This window comes from Vespa mandarinia, chromosome 4 (assembly GCF_050613455.1).
Source record: "Vespa mandarinia isolate Hongniang chromosome 4, ASM5061345v1, whole genome shotgun sequence".
Lineage (NCBI taxonomy): Eukaryota > Metazoa > Arthropoda > Insecta > Hymenoptera > Vespidae > Vespa > Vespa mandarinia.
In genome coordinates this window covers 7342916-7360599 of record NC_140813.1, presented here as the reverse complement: position 1 = coordinate 7360599, position 17684 = coordinate 7342916, and the positions used below count along the sequence as shown (strand labels likewise).

The 17684-nt window shown below is 33.2% G+C and overlaps 1 protein-coding gene and 3 non-coding genes across 4 annotated transcripts; 3 read left to right on the top strand and 1 right to left on the bottom strand.

The window, feature by feature from the left end:
• Positions 1-7612: 7612 nt before the first annotated feature.
• On the bottom strand, positions 7613-7774 carry LOC118443225 (U1 spliceosomal RNA). The gene has a single exon (XR_004838616.1). It is a non-coding gene; the product is annotated as a U1 spliceosomal RNA (small nuclear RNA).
• A 561-nt stretch (positions 7775-8335) lies between these two features.
• LOC118442964 (uncharacterized) lies at positions 8336-9415 on the top strand. Its single transcript, XM_035869266.2, has 3 exons — positions 8336-8479; positions 8640-8957; positions 9236-9415. The coding sequence occupies exons 1-3, from the start codon at positions 8446-8448 to the stop codon at positions 9265-9267; spliced, it is 384 nt and encodes a 127-aa protein (XP_035725159.2). The 5' UTR covers positions 8336-8445; the 3' UTR covers positions 9268-9415.
• A 298-nt stretch (positions 9416-9713) lies between these two features.
• LOC118443224 (U1 spliceosomal RNA) lies at positions 9714-9876 on the top strand. Its single transcript, XR_004838615.2, has one exon. It is a non-coding gene; the product is annotated as a U1 spliceosomal RNA (small nuclear RNA).
• A 2384-nt stretch (positions 9877-12260) lies between these two features.
• LOC118443223 (U1 spliceosomal RNA) lies at positions 12261-12422 on the top strand. Its single transcript, XR_004838614.1, has one exon. It is a non-coding gene; the product is annotated as a U1 spliceosomal RNA (small nuclear RNA).
• Positions 12423-17684: the final 5262 nt, after the last annotated feature.

Genomic DNA, 17684 nt, shown 5'->3' with positions numbered 1-17684 from the left:
AGAGCTAAAAGAAGGTAATAAAGAATTTGATCTTTGAAGACTAAGCTCGCGTGATACTTCGTACTGGCTTTGCGTGTCGAAGTCCGCTTTACTTTATGGAATAGAATATACCTACATATGTATGTATTTATGTAGAATACATATGTATGAAAATGATTAAGACGGTGAATTTATTATTTTCTTATATATATATATAAAGTATAAAATTACTCGCTCTATTTAACCTCTGCTATTTTTATCGCTTTGTCAATTGACGATTGAAAATTGTCAAAAGAACATCCGACTGTTAATCTTTCATTTTGAAGCATTTTATGGTTTTAACAGGAATTTCTCTGCATTCTTTTATTTTCGATTAAAAGCAGTAATTGAAAATTGAAAGAAAGAAAGAACGAAAATAATTCGTAAAATGGTGAAAAGCAACTTTTTTTCGTGTCATCGATCCTCACGTAAAGTTCTTTAGAGTACTGTAAAATAGTCGTCGAGATTGAGATGCAAAAGGCTAATGGAAAACGCGAAACGGTACATGGTAATAGAAGATTCGAATCTTGGAAATGAGATCAATCCGTGAGAAAGAGAGAGAGAGAGAGAGAGAGTTTCCAGGTGACATGGTAGTAAGGAGAAAATTGCACTCGTTCATATGATTACTGATGTCAGATAAATATTGTCCAAGTTACTCCTTAATATTTCTATATTCTTTTTTTAAACGGTTTTTCTTTTGAAAAAAATGGTACGTTATAAATACCATGGTAGACAATATACTGGGATAAATTTTCAAAGGATGTATCGATTCCTTTAAGCTTTGTAATAGCTGAAATAGTACTCCATTCGAATAATAATAAGTTTCTCTAAAGCTTCGAGTAATGTCATTCGACATAATTGAAACGACAGAGATCAGTGTTTCGGTTTGGGCAAAGAGCATTCGTGGGTCGTTGCATTTATATGTTCCTTCCAGTCCAACACCACTTCGCCGCCCCTTCGATGAAAATGTCGCGCGAGAGACATAAACTTGGTATCCATTAGGCGCTTTCTGCTTACGAAATGTTTCACAGAAATACGTTGCCGCGGTATTCAGTCGACGTTATTCGCAACGTGGCAAGTTAGATTTAGGGTTTCCCCCTTCCTTCCATATCGCACTGAAATTTCTACTCACCCACGTTGGGTATATCCATATAATCTATCTTCCGTGAATCTTGTTTGCTATATATGTAACTGAGAAAGTTTTGCGACGTAGGTTAAAGTTTTGGTAGATTTACAGAATCTCAAATTCGTATCCGCGTAATCGGATCTAGGGGTCCTCTCTCTGTTTCTGTCTCTCTTCTCTGGTCAAACGAGTAAAAGGGCAGCCTTGTCAACGGGGTTTTCGACTCGCGGAAGAGTAGGCGGGTTACTGCTTTAGGATAAAGTACGGATGAACGTTGAGCGGCTAGACTGGGAGGGATGAAAGTGACCTCATCGCATTCACCGCAGACTCGGCTGCCTGATGAACCAGCAGGTGCATCCGTGCAGGAACTGAGAACCAGAAAGCAAAGTTCTTGCAATACATCCCTTGCTTTCTCGCCGTATATGTTTTAAACCTTCGTACTATTTATTCCCCTTTAAATCGTACCATCGTCTACCACGAGAGAAAAAAAGAGAAAAAGAAATTTCCGTCTTATTATTATTACTTTTCGAGAAGTGATACGAAAAATACATATCTTGAAAAGTTATCGCACTTGTCGTCGATTTCAAACGAATGAATGACCGAATATTCTCAAATAAATTCGCCCGTGCTAATTCGTAAAAAACTCGTATACTTGGAATCGTTTGTCTCACGACTCTGTAAAATCAATAATACCAGTACGAATTTCTCTCTGACGATGACGCGAAGGAGACTCGTAAAGTTGGCATTATATGGCTTTAAAGTTTGTCAATGTTTGGTAGTATCGTATCGTTCGCTTTTAGTTTATTTCTCGATATCAGATAATACTATTAAAGGGGAGCTATGTTTTGGATACTCGACGTGATTCCCATTACATATATTCTGTATTTGAGTACTCTGGAAGTTCGAACGCTCGGAGAATCGCATTTGATTCGTTCAAATAATTGGTTGTGAATCGATCACTCCTTTCTCTCTGTTTGTCTCTCTCTCTCTCTCTCTTTCTCTTTATCTTTCTCTTTCTCTCTCTCTCTCCCTTTCATTTTCTTTCTCATGAATATAATTCCAAGATGCAGACTGAAAATGGCCCCAAAAGGATACCGCAATTCCTTACATTCAAATGAAAATATCTTTCCGAACACGAAGTGTTGCCAACTCGGCAAGATTCCGAATCGTTATGGATGTTTGTTAGCACGTAGAGAATTCTACTTATCAATCCAGGATTAGTACGCATCCTTGCACACACGTTATCCTAGCTAATGCTCCCGTAATGAACGTTACTCATCAGCATGCAACGGCATTATCCCGGTACGAATATCGTGGCCCATTAATATCTGCTTCCCGATACGTGGATTATATGAGTTAACTATTAAAACGAATTTGCATAATGGATAGGTGATATGCGTCACGGAAAATGTGTCATAAAAAGGAAAAAAATGACTGGGTGAGTAAACGTTATTAGAAATGAGTAGATATAGTTAAACGAACGTAAAAAATTTTTTTTATATCGATGTAAGTTCTTTTCTCGTTATTATTCGTTTTTTCATTAATCCATTGATTGATTTAAAAATATAAACGTTTCTACATTAATATTACATTTTTGTCTTTCCAAGTATTTATCGATACTTTTTCGAGAAGTTGCATGTCTAGCTGAAAAAGAAGTGATCCTAGCTTAAGTGAAATCGTTTTTGAGAAAAAGTTATCCGATAATAGAATCGAAGGTTCATCGAATAAATTCACAATTGATTCAATTTCTTAACTTTAGCTGTTACAATGATTACGCTATACATAGAGCTTCATGGTGGTACGTACTACGTAGATACATATAAGTATAGGTATATATAACATAGATCCGTACATAGACATTCGCGTTGTCGCGACACGAATGACGATATTGAAGGAAAATACTCAGCAGAATTACTTGCGACTTGATACGGTTACGATCGAACGTTTGCTAGGGTTCCCTCTTAAATGTAGATTTTCAACGGAAGGTAAAACTCCAGGGGTGTCATCTTTTACATCCCTTGTCTTCTTTATTTTTTTTTCTTTTTCTCTCTCTTTCTTCTTTTTCTCTTCTCGAAGAAAGTAGAAACGTTGTCCTCAAATGTTCTCAGTAACAGCGACAGCAGCAGTAGCGGCAGTCGTTCGTTCATGATTCTTTGGAAACGCGATAAAATTTCCTTTTTCCTTTAAGTGGTCGGTTAATTAAATTTCTTCGTCTCTTCTTTCTTCTTCAGCATCGCACCCATTATCGCAGAGACCGATTAAATTTCCTCCTTGTTCTTTCCCTCTTCGTTTTATGAGCACGTCACGTATAGTATTTTCTTTTACGTCTGCTACTGTATCTTTTTTTCTTTCCTGGTTGATTATCATTGTCTCGATGTGTAAGTTGTTCGACTTAATTATAGATATGCCTCGATAAACTTTTTTTTTTTATGTTAATATAACATATATTTACAAGATGAGATATGTAAATGGAATAACTGCGTTTTCTATAAGTGAATGAGATTAATCTTTAGGTAAAAGTAACTTTCAAGAAAATTTCTTTTTTTATCACTATACTTATCGTTTTAAAGACTATAACTTTTACCTGAGAGAAAATTATAAGGATAATGAAGGCAAACGAAACATTAAAATATCTATATTAAAATTGTTTTGTAAAATAAATCGTTCGAATTATCGCTGATAGTGTAATCGTTCCGTTTTTCTTGTCTTCTAATTATAGAAGTATGTAAAATAAGCTCGAGGTAACGATCGTGTAAGCGTGTATGTCGTAAAAATATCTCTGGTAGGTAATGAAGTTGTGTTCAAAGTCAGGACGATGAATGAAAAGAAGGGTGTTAGACTCGATGCATGCACGTGACTCGTTCATTCTCGTATCCCACGATCGAGTGCTTTCTTGTGACACACATAATTGCAAACGCGTATATCGACCTTGCTTCTGCTTCACAAAGAACGCGCAATTACGAAACATTGTCTGCCTAGGTGGTTACTATTTGCGATGTTAATAAAATTACTTGTCACAGAAATGAGAATAAAGAAAATTCGAGAAATTATTTAAACGTGCATAGATGTATTTTGCTCTTTAATAGGTTATTTGTAAATCATAAAAATTGTATCCTATAAAATATGTTATTATAATATCGATAAAATTAATTTTAACATCATTTTGGATTTGCCGAACTTTTCTACATGATATGATTTAAATGATATGTGAGTGAAAGTAACCAAGTGATTATTGATTGAATGTTGAATCCAAATAAAATACAAAGAAAGAAATAAGTTATTCCCAGAAATCTATTATGTATAGTGAGTCATAAAGATATTTGGACAAATATTTGAAAATTGAATAATTTTTTTTGAATTAGACAAAATTCTTTGAATCTTTATATAGATACAGAACTATTCTGATCACCTCCTCAGCGAAGAACATTTTTTCGTAATATTTTAAGATTCGTGACAAGAGCTGGGCTCTTGGGTGATTTAGACTAGGATTCAAATCCGAACCCTTTCGTGATAGTGATTACATAAGATAATTCATGCATTTGTAAAATCAATATAATATATTAAATACGCGAAATATTGAAAGCAAAAAATGATTTTTGATTATATCGTAAAACTTATCATTTTAAAGATTTTTGGATTTAAATCAGATATACTTAAGACGATTAAATCTACAAAATGTATTCTTTTTATATTCTTTTTTTTATAAATATGTTCGATACAAAAACTGTATAATAGCTTATTTTATATTTTTTATTGGATAGAGGTACAACAGAGAATAAATTTTCTTTTTCTATTCATTTTACTAAACATATTTCATATATTACTTATCATTTGATATTTATTCCAAATTTTAATTTTTCGGTATTAATTTTTCGGTATACATTCCGAATAGATTTGTTTTTATTCATATTAAAAAAAGTTATTCAATTTCAAATATTGTCTGAATATTTTTATTTATTTTTATTTACGACAACTGTATGTAAGTCTTTGTATCAAAGATTCGTCGATGCATTCGTTCGATGATAATGAAATAGTCGCATCTGGACGCACGTTGTGTGATGTGCACGCACAGATACGCGAAGAAAGAAACGAGATAGACGTCCATCCAACGTAAAGGGGATGTCCGCTATTATTATCGAGAAAAATAACTCGTAAGTGAAATGTTCTCTGAATAGAGATGAACGTAGGTCGTCACGTGTCAAGACTCGTAGTACATGTACGGATTATTGATTTAGTGAAAGAATTGTAGTTCATCATTAATGACGTCTTTGTAGCAATGTTAATAATACCTTTTTCTTCCTTCTCCCCTATCTCCTCTCTCTCTCTTTCTCTTTTTCGATCGTTGTTACAAAGGGATCAATCTAGCATACTTAAAATGATCGTGGTTGAAAGTTTCTTCCTCTAAATGGGCGTACAACGTGGGCATCCTTTGTGAAAGGTAACATAAATTAAACGCGTCCTTTTAAAATTAAATGCTTTTTTATATTCGCGATGGAGGTTAAATTTATCAGGTTGAAAGTCCTTTGATTCACTCTATACTTATATATATATATAAACGTGCACTATTCCCGGATGTGTATATATTGAAAATGATATCTGAAAAAGAAAACGAAAGGAAGAAGAAAAGTCAAAAGTTCAGACGGACGTAGATCGATAAAATTTAATATTTTACAAACAAATGTAGATGTTTCAGTATATTTTATAAAGAGATTCATCTGAATACGAAGAGTAGAAATATTTTATATAACGTGGAATCGCAAAACGACGGAAAAATTTCTTGGCACCGACAGAAAGCTAAACCGCGAATATTTATATTCGGATACGAAGATAACCGAATTTCACGAGTCCGGTATAAAAATTCGGTCAACCGATCTGGGAGCTCAAACAAACTAGGAACACGATGGTGAAGTTGTAATCAAGCCTAGATGGGTCGCATTGATTGACAATTTTCCGTGACCTCTTGCAACCTCTTTTCCCATCCCTCAGCTCCTGGAACTCCATCGAATTCACGTTTCGTTTCGTTTCTATTGCGCATAATAGAAGCAAGTGTCGTGAAGGAGAGAAAGAGAGAGAGAGAGATAGATAGATAGATAGATAGATAGATAGATAGATAGATAGATAGAGAGAGAGAGAGAGAGAGAGAAAGAGAGAGAGAAAGAGAGAGAGAAAGAGAGAGAGAAAGAGAGAGAGAGAGAATATGAGTGAGGTCGAGAGATAGAGAGTGGAAAGATAGTAGAAGGGGAAGTATGTCATCGAAAAATTGGAATATGGTACTCTATTCCACGTGATTCGATGTTGATCTCCGCTATTCGTCAGATGATTCATAAAAAGAGATATTTTTGTAAAAAATACTCTGCATTGTATAAAGGTATTGTCTATCGAAAGTTATTGATCACTTAATAATCAATAACTTTTCTGTGACTTTGTAAACCTGTGACGATGTAAAATGCTTTGGTCTTTTAGATTCTAAAAAGGTTCATGTTCTTTGATTCAAGCGCAATCAAAGAAATTGCTTTTTTTTCTCATCCTTCAACGAAGCTTTCGAAAATACTAGCGCTTTAGAAATCGACGAGGGCTTTTCCTTCTCTCTTGTGCCAGTTTGCAACTTCGAACGGATACCGTAAGCCCTCTCATCAACAATAACCTCGAACAATGGATGCTCGGGATAAAATGCAAATTAGTTCATAAGTCGCAACATTAAATGATTGTCAGCTGTTAGAAGACGCCTATTGTCATGCAATATATCTCAAAGATGTACTGGTGTTGAAAGGAAAGGACGCCTTGCAAGAAAATTGTTTACTTAAGGTTATATAAAGCACATTGATTTCAAAATCATAAACGTGTATCACCTCTCCTTTCTTTGTCCATTAACGTATAGTGCGTATTTTATAAGAACATTTATATTTGTAGTCAGGGTTATAATTAATAAATCTTATGTATTTTGAACGAAGCATTTCTATTATAGAGCAGATTGTTTAACATAACATTCTCTAAGTAGTTTCAAAATAATGATTCATCGTAATTATTATATAAAAATATTGTATAATTTTCATTCTAATATATGTAATAGTAATAACAAATCCAATCGAATATTTTCTTTATTTTAAAAATATGCAAATATTATGCGTGCGTTATTCTCTTTGCCTTCTCGAATAGGTTAATTTGAAAGTTTATATTCTGAATCGGTCGACAGGTGAATCGAGAGCTTTACATCTGCTTAATTCCTTTTTCTTTACAGGCCATGACCTCTCCTCCCTCCTCACTTTACATCGAAGGATGTTAGAAGCTTCCACCAGTCGTACTCTTCAGAGAACATTTCAAATATTTACCTCGTATTCAGTATCCAGGGTATCTTATTATGCAAACAACCCAGTTTGTTATATGAATCTTTTATAGTTAGGAGGAGAGGAGAAATTGTAAAATATTAGTGGATGAGAAAGAAATAAATACTATTTTTTACACATATTTTATCCAGGATAGCGCGAACGCAGTCCTGACTACCAAAAATAATACGCCCGAGATATCCACATTAGGGATATTCGCAAGGGTCAGCTCAACCGTAGTGCAATGGAAAAGCCTCGCCCTGGAGGAACCGCTTTCTTGATCACAGTAACCTCTGCGCCAGGTAAGTATGCTTTTCCCCTCTTGTCCAACTAGTTTCAACAGTGTCCTGTTCTGAATTTCTGATGAGAAATGTATTCGAATATAGCGCTCTAAAGCGGCAAGAAAATCAACTAAATCGAGAGCTCAAACGTACCTGCTTCCTTGACAATGACTCGTCCTTAAACTAATTATATTAGCTAATTACAAAATGGAGAGTCGAACAATGCGAAATTCTACATTTCGACTATAATTCAAAATCTAAATGAAAATTGCGTAGTTCAATTTCAAGATTGAATTCATTTTGCTATATTGCATAGTATGTTATGTATATTTGTTTTTAGATTTTTTCTTTTACAGCGTATATATAATAAACAGTATTTACCAGGATAAAAAATCCACAGCATAAGAAATTTTATTCGATAAATCAAATTATCTTTGATTTTAATTAAAATTGTGTTTGATTGTTAACTCTAATACCTTCCTTCACGAGAATATTCAATTTCATCATTTGTATATCTGACTTATCATAGATGCGCACGCATAATAATTTTTTTCTCCGTTAAGATCAGAGGTCAATGTGTTAATGTTTTTGATATCGAAACAGTCACGTACCGACTTAACTCTTAATCGAACGGAAAGACTTTGAGAGTCGTCCTATCGGTCTTACTGCATTTTCGATATTACATTTTAAATCTTGAAACATGGGATTAAGTCACGTGATAGCTGTTGTATTTTGTAAGCACTGACAAAATATATTTATTACAATATTTGTAAAAAGAAATGAATAATATAAAGCTACTCGAGAAAAGAATTTTTTTTTTTTTTTTGTTTTTTTGTTTTCTCCTCAAATAAGATATCTGAAACAGTGTTAAATGATAGTTTCTTTTAAAAATAGCAGTCGTATTTGTGATGCTATGCGCGTCTTTGCCGGTACAGGAAAATATTTTTACGTGCGACTGCAACCATTGCAATGTGAAGAGTACGATCGATCCTGGAGAAAAGGAAATGACTACGATCGTTCCGGATGAGAAAACGAGTGAAAAAAAAAGCAACAGTAGTAATGGTGATGAAACAATCTGCGCTCGTGATCGCGACTTCGAAGACAAAACCTTTTCGAGCATATGTCATATGCTTTGTTACAATAAATGTACTCGTTTTCATATAACTCCGCAGAAGAATACAACAAGATACATTACTGTTATTTATAGAACGAGTAAGTAATTATAAATATGTTGAGAACGTTTAATAATCGATATATTATCGTAAATAATTATATTATATCACAAGCGGAAACATTCGAATTAATAAATTAAGAATATTTCCTAATATTATAAGACTTTTTACTTTTTTTTAACCAAAATATCTATTATTATTGAATTTTATCCTTCTTTTAATATCTTCCTTTTATTAATATTGACTTCTGTTATTTAGCAGATATCAAAATCGATATAGTTTTGTGTTTAATAATTAAGTAATTATTTTCTTTTGTAGATTATTACAAATTGTGGAATGGTCCTTGTTAAGGAAAAATGTACATGATGTGGACAAAGGAAAATATCAATCATTTATCTAGTAGACATATCTTATAAAGACGCAAAAAATGATTTAATAAACTTTATATCATTACATCAAAAAAATAATAATTGTATAAATCTTTCGAATTAATGTATGGAATTTGATGGTGGATGATTTCTATCTCCATGTGAAAACATAATTTCTTTCCTACTTATATGGTCTGTTTCTTTTTTTGTATTATATATTATTTCTATTTTATTTTTATCTCTTTGAATTCGTCGCTAATCATGTCGTGACGATTATCGCATATTCTTACTCTAGATTACCAGTTAGCTCGACTCGTTAAGGAATTTAGTTCTCTCTTTTGCCGCTATGTTGCGCATAGTCGAATCTGTTACTCACAGCAAAATGCAACATAGTTGTATTCAAGTATCGTGTTCAACGATGAAAAAGCATACTTACCTGGCGCAGAGGTTACCGTGATCAAGAAGGCGGTTCCTCCAGGGCGAGGCTCTTCCATTGCACTACGGTTGAGCTGACCCTTGCGAATATCCCTAATGTGGATATCTCGGGCGTATAATTTTTGGTAGTCGGGACTGCGTTCGCGCTATCCCGGTTAATTTAATTCCAAACGAAAGGTTTTAAGATTTTTTTACTTTAGGTTTTTTTAGGTTTTATTTTGAATTTCGAAGAATGATCTCTGGTGTCATGTTAATTTAAAATGTCGGATGGTACACATTTATATGAAATATTCATCCCTCCCCCATTCTTTCTCTTTTATCATGAAGATTCCCCCCCTTTTAATAATTAGTGTGAATCAACTTAACATTTTGAAGCATATATATTGTATTTTTTACATAAATACTGTTTTAAAGAATACATGACTTTGCAATGGTTGAAAATAACTTCGTCTCAAAATTGAATTTATATAATTGTATATAATATTTTTGAGTTTAATTGGAAGATAATTTATAAGTAATTTATAATTATTTGTCGTTTCTCGAATTGGTCTTTTAGTATTTTAGTATTTATTTATATAGGTACATTAATCATAGGTACGTTTTTCGTTTGAAAACAAGTAATATCGTATACTTTTCTATTGTGCTTGGAAGGTTTTGTACTTTACGAAACCTTATTAGTACAAGGAGACTGCTTTTGTTTTCTTCGATAACAATAAGTAACTACTCTTCTTTCAATTAACACATTGATTGTTAGGTTGATTACCTGTGACCGGAGATTGTTTCACCGATGGGGAATATTCGCTTGATGGATGGTCGTAGTGACCGTGCTATGGTTCAAATGTTTCTTATTATTTGTCATTATATCCTTAGAATAATTAAACTTTTGTTGCTCTTGAAAACATGTAAATCTGGCGTGGCAATCAATATGTTAATAGAATTAGTAATTACAGTTGCAGAATTTTAACGCAAAGAAAACAAGAAATCAAAAAAATATTGGTTATGCAGTATCACACGATATTTGTCATATAATAGAAATAATGAAACTTTTTATAATTATTTTGGTTTAGTTTAATTTAGTTTTTTTAACTTTAATTCTCAATGTTATTATTATATGTAGCTGCTTATCAGCGAATTTTAAAGATAGAATAAAAAGAAAGAGAGAGAGAGAGAGAGAGAGAGAGAGAGAGAAGGATAAATTGTAAACAGTATAGATTATATTAAAAATATTGAAAATAATTTATTTATATAAAAATATTGCTTTATTTTATTTTATTTGATGTAATTGACAGGCCGACACGTGGATTGGAAAAAAAACGAGAGGTTGAGAGACAGATGGAATCAGAGAAAAATTATGGAGGGATGAGAGAAAAAGGAAAAAGGGTGAATGGAAAAGTGAAAAGGATAAAAGAGCGAGAGAGATGGATGAGTGAGAAAGTGAGAACACAACGTATACAATATATGTGTACGGCTTGTCGTCATATTCTACTCTTTCTTTTTTCTTTTTTCCTACCTCTCTCTTACGCTCAAGAAAAACAATAACGCACAGCTTATACCTTATCCCACTTTCTTTTATCCTCTTTCTGTATCCCTCTCTCTTTCTTGTCATTTCTTTTTTTTTCGTTTCCGTTTTACTTTCTTTCGTTTCATTTCGTTGCCATCTCTTACTACAGAAGTTTCATTTCAAAAATCTTTAATAGATAGAAAATATTCTCTATTTGGTAAAATTAACTGTATTAATTCTTTCCCATTAAAGTCTAGAATATTTTCGGCAAGGCATTTTTATCGTTTACTGTTGTGTGAATAGCTTATCTTATTTGTATGTCATTTACATATATTCTTCTATATTGTGTATATAAAATCTAAACAAAAGATGAACCTCAGACCCTAAATCTTCAGGATTAAGGGCTCTGGGTTATAATTGATTGAGCATACATTACCGCTTGTGCGAGCAAAAATAATTTCGACAAACGGAATAACCATACTACACAAAAGATTTAATACGGTTAAGTATCGAATCGAGTTTGTACAATTAGATTAATTCATTTAATAACTTTCATGACTTTGTTTAGATAAAAGATATAAAGATATAGAAGAATTCATTGTTATACGTTTTACGTTAGGTTTTATTTTTACATTAGAAAATATACTTGTCAAATATATGTTTTGTCATAAAATGTCACAAAAGGAATTACAGAAATATTTAAAAAAAAAACGCTATAAAAAGAATGCTAGTAATCAATGAGTTTCACAGCATTCAATGTGTTTATAATGAATAAGTTAATAGAAAAAATAGAAAATGAGGAAATACTTGAAATAATTATAAATGTCAATATTGTGATTTATTGAAGAAGACTTTAATTAGTATTCTATAGTTAATTGAGCTAGTTGGAACAGAGCCAAAATTTAATGCGGTAACTGGATCGAACGCTTGCCCGAGTTAGTAAGGGAATTTGTCGCTATGGTGCGCAGCAAGAGAATCCTTTCTCGAAGGTAAAAGAATAATTTTCGTGTTCAACTATCCTGGAGGACCAAAGGAAAGCATACTTACCTGGCGCAGGGGATACCGTGATCAAGAAGGCGGTTCCTCCAGGGCGAGGCTCTTCCATTGCACTACGGTTGAGCTGACCCTTGCGAATATCCCTAATGTGGATATCTCGGGCGTATAATTTTTGGTAGTCGGGACTGCGTTCGCGCTATCCCGGATAAGATAATTCTAAAAATAAATTTGTAAAATTTCTAAAGTTATATAATACGTATATAAAATGTTATTACGAGTGGAAAAATGTTTTAAAAGTATTAAAAATACTTGTTATTTTGCGATCTTAAATTGATACAAAAAAAGAGGTTTTTATTTTTTTATTTAATCATGGAAATGTCGAGTATTAAAAAATACTTGTAATTTTGTGATCTTAAATTGATACAAAAACTAGGTTTTATTTTTATTTAATCATGGAAGTGTCGAGAATTTTAATTTTAATTAATTTTCGCATAGTACTTTTAAAACCGTCATTAAATGGGAAATGTCTTTCGACTTTTTTTTTATTTTATAAAAAAAGTATATAAAATACGTATCATTCAATCGTTAAATATTATTGCATTTATAGAAAGTTGGAAATATTACAGAGAGGAAAATATTTTTTTCATTTTGTCAACCATCCTGTATATGTCTTAAATAGTATGTATAAAATGACAAGATTAAAAATATATGTTAATAATTTAAATGAAAACTTGTTTTCGTTATTGACTGTATTTTTGCGTGGTAGAAAAATGCATTTTGTACAATTCGGAATTGCAAATAAGTAATCTTTTGCATTTAGTTAATCCACAGTTTATAAAGGTATAAAAAATAAAGGAAAAGGAACTATCTAATTTGACTTCGCCTTTGGAATAATTCTGCGTTTTTTGCAATAGGCTTAACTGATATATTAGATTTACTAAATTCACTTTCTTTTTTTTTGTTATTTCCTATTGATTAGTTTTTGAAGAGTTCTAGCCTTTGATTCCTAATAAAAAATTATATTTTTTACAAAAAACTATATTTATTATTTTGCATGATATGGATAAAATGTAAAAAATATAAAGAATAATTTAAAAAATTCTTGTAAATCTTCGTAAAATGAAAATTGATTCCCGTTAAAAATTTCAAGATAATACAATACATTCAAGAAATTTTCAACCATGTAAACCAATTAATATACACTAACGTGAGTACATAGATATATGTATGAATCTTTATGCAGATAAATACATTGTATATAAATTTTAATAGAAAACTTATAGATAGATAGAGATATATTGTAAAGCTCATAATATTTTTGCCGTTTGTCACTTTTTATTGCTCTCATAAAATATTTTAGAAGAACTCACGTTAATTGTTAGGACTATTTTAAATATTTCTGCACAGTTTGGATTGTTTCTGTGGCTTGTAAGATTTTTTATAAATCTTTTTATTTATGACATATCTGTTATTTTTAAACCACAATCGAAATAGAATTATTCGTGGATCTTCGTTATGTGCAATTTGATTTTTGATAAAAATTTCCGGTCAATCTATTCACCCGTTTAAATGCTAAAGCGGACACACAAATATAAAAAAACATTTAAATTGCGATCTAAAATATATCAGATATCAAAGAATTTTGTGATTTCTTTAGTAATTGTTAAGTTAACCGCTTGTTACATTTTTTCGATATTTCGAAAGTATAAAGAAGTTCTCTGTGGTCTTAGCTAAAAGTCAAAAGATTTAATGAAATTTTATAAAATAATCTCGTAATGTTAGTTATTTTTACAAATGTAACGAAATGGAATGGGTCGAAACGACCACGTATGATTATATCTCGTGAATCGGTCATTCGGATTGCTTTAGAAGTAACAACGATGGTAGTGGTTTGGCGAAAAGCGGCACTAACGTGAGCCAGTGGAATGCTCGACGAAGGAAAGGAATTAACCGGAGACCGTGCTCACCCGCAAATTGAGTTGCATCAGATCTAGAATTTAAACATTTAAATTAACCCGTTTAGCAAGTCAAAGAGATTAATGCGTGTCCACGACTCCCCCTCGAATCTGAAACATTTCTATCAATATTATGTATTGTTATGTTCTTCTAAATAGCGGAATCATCATGTTTAATTTATTATGAAATAAATAGTTAATATACTTTTTATTTAATTCTTTTTTTCCCATAATGTTTAATATTAACAAATTAGCTTGTTAGATTTGAACAAGAATTTTTTGTCTGTACATTGTATTTTCAATACGACATGTTACTTATATGTACATATTTATATTTTGTCTAAAAAGAATAATTTCTAACAATTAGATCTTTATTCTTTTCATTTGAAAGTCTACCGTAACTACATAAATTTCCTTTTTCTACTGTTATACGGCGTTTCGTCGACAGAACTGGCCGACAGAAAGCGGTACTTTTTCGTTAACTAAATGAGTCGTCTCGTGCATCTCTCCAGTTTTCGTCTGAAGTTACTTGGCCAAGCTAGGAAATTTTGGAATAACGTTTCGAGCATATGAACTATATATACTATATACACATACGAATATATATGAGAACATTCATTCTCTCTACTTCGAATCGTAGCCAACTTGTGGACAATAGTATTAAGATAGAATTCGAGAATGAAAAGGAAAGGAAATAAAAAAAAAAGAAAAGAATTTACGATTTATCGGTCTTGAAAATAGCCATCGATGAAATTGCGAATCGAGTAAGTCGGTAGCGTAGAAGGGGCAGAGTTGGAGGGGATAAGTTGAAGTGAGTTCAGTGGCTGCTTCGATAACACGGTGGCGAAATGCAAGGCTATTAAACTTTGTTGGAATTTCTAGGACTCACTCGAACCGATTGTCCGAAGAACACGAAAGAAGAACAAGTTGAGGAACGAAGTGAGCTTGTTTGCGGTCGGAGACGAGACCTTATTAGCAGGTATAAAATATTCTCCACGAAAGTTCACTTTCCGTAATGTTGAAAATCAGAGCAATTTATGATCGTGTTACATCGTTGAAAAGTTGAGATTATCGCGTGTCTCGACCTCTCGAATGTGTTTGAATTCTCACGTCCAAATAAACGTTTTCTTGGACAAATTGAGAAAGACGGTAACGATGAGAGAAGAGATAGTAATAGTCGGATCGTAGCATGAATCGACTATGACATGCAATCGAGAAAGAATTCCTAGGTATGTTCTTGTCTAGCGCGGTGATTCTTTGTCAAAGGAACGATACAGTCAAGGATGGGTTCGTTTCATGGAGAGCCAATAAGGCAAGAGGGAAAGAGTACTGCAAGATGTTAGAAAGAGAAAGAGAAAGAGAAATGGAAGGGTAAAAGGAATTCAATAAGATCGCTTTTTCCGAATCACACGGATGCTCGCTCTAGCTGACATCGAAATAGCAGTTAGAAATTTTCATAGGACGATCGGTGCCTTTGAAGAACGAAGGTAGAAATGGCCGGGATATCCGAGTTGTAAAGGGGGAGTCCTAAGATGGCCCAGTCTTGGTACAATCGTGCATCTCTTCGAGATTTCGAAGATGTCTCTTCGTTCAAGATAGAGATAGGAATATAGAAAGAGAGCCGAGGAAGGGTAACTCTTCTTATGTGTTGTCCGTGAAACGCCGAATGCGACCTAGTTGAATCCTACTTACGTAAAGACGACGTCTTTCAGTCGTATTGTTTGGAAGGATTTAAGCGAATGCGGCCAGTACTCAACTTGGCTGGCTTCACTTATTCTTACTTACACTACACATATGTCGCATTCTCCCGCCCTCTTGAAGGGAGAAGAACCATTTGTCTGGCTTGCCGTGGACTAACTAGGAACCCACTCTGTGCCGCTATCCTCTTTCGTTCCGCGAAGATCGTTTTTAAGCGATGACAAAAGACACGCTTTTCGAGAGTTGTTCCGATCGGTCGTTCATTATTTTTCGCCTTTGTACTTTTTCGATTTTGATGTCTCTCTTCAGCACTATTTTTACTACCAAATTCGTACATTTTTCAAGATTATTTAAACCTAACGCATTCAAATTTGATATCAAATATATATACTATATACATATGTATATGGTTCACTGAAAATTTTAAGAAGTGTAAGAGAAGAATTTACTTTTGCCGAAAAATTTATTCTCAATGTACAGTTAATAATTAATTCAAGCGTCCATCGGTATGTCTCTTTGATTTATTCGAATTCGATTAAAAAAAATTCTATCGATTTTAGCGATTAGACGAGAAGATAGCTAGGTGAGTTTAATAGAAATAGAAACGACACGGGTAAAAATTTGATCGAGCGTGTAAACTCGACTCAACTCCCTATCCGATTCTTTATCTTTTCAGATGCTTTTCAACACGCTCATTCTCTGGTTGTCGTTGCTGTCGTCATCGTTGTGTTGTGGCGCGATATATTGTAGCTAATAATAAAGACGGGAGTCGTAGAAAGGCGCTTGTATAATGAGCGAATTGTAGATCGCAAATTGCTGATCGGCCACTCCAACACATATAACGTGTTCGTGAACGTAACGTTAATGTTCCTTTTTCATGAACGAAGACTCATAAAAGCTTGGTTGTTCGTACCATTGGGCATATTACTCGTTTCGATGAGGAGTATCCAATGAAGAAGTTTATACAACGTACAAAGGTATAACGATGTCGCTTTCTCTTTTTCTTTCTTTTTCTTTATTATTGCGTGTGCCCTCGGCTACAAGCTTTAGTCCGTGTGTAGACGAATGAACGAACAAGCAAGCACGCCTTATAAGAATTCCTGTCGTTAGCAAGCTGCCCACCGGCATTATGGTACCAAGAACGACACCTGGCACCGTCGAATATCGAATCGTCTCTCCTTTCGTTAGTGCTACGCTATTGGATGTCTCTTTTATTCTCGTCATTATATTATTTTTCATTTTTAATTTTTTATCATCTTTCGTCTCGTACGTGTTTTCCTTTATTTATTTTTATCGCGATCGGTAATTGTGAAATCATCGAACGAGTCTACCGTTAAATTCGCGAATCCCTTCTCACGTTGATTCGTTTCGTTTCGTTCACTCGTTTCGTGGCAGAAATTCGATATTATTAAGTGGTAAATATGTACACATATACGGCTTTAATCACGTGCCACGAAAATTAATTTTTGGAATATATCGATCGTATTTCGTTGCGCTATGTATGCGCGAGAATATTGAGCGCCGGTCACATTCGATAAATTTATCGTGACGATATTGTCTATTTCGCGACGTCGAACGTGCTCTGTACGTTCGTTTATTGCGGTATTTAAATGAATTGGCTCTCGGTTTCGGCGATTTTACTTTTAGTATACTCAAAATATTCTTTTAGCGTTCTCACAAATGAATATAAATCGGCTTGCTTTGCATGATGTACCTGAGAGCGATTGACGAATATCAATAGATTTGATTTCGAATAAAATTAAAAAATTTTACTTTACAAAGTGGTCGTTCATACGCAATATTCTATTCTCGCG

Bases quoted from the DNA above. Each gene is read 5' to 3' on its own strand.
- LOC118442964 (XM_035869266.2), top strand. From the start codon at position 8,446: ATGGGATTAAGTCACGTGATAGCTGTTGTATTTT. The intron at 8,480-8,639 runs GTAAGCACTGAC...TTTTAAAAATAG, and splicing joins CGTGATAGCTGTTGTATTTT to CAGTCGTATTTGTGATGCTA. The intron at 8,958-9,235 runs GTAAGTAATTAT...TTTCTTTTGTAG, and splicing joins TACTGTTATTTATAGAACGA to ATTATTACAAATTGTGGAAT.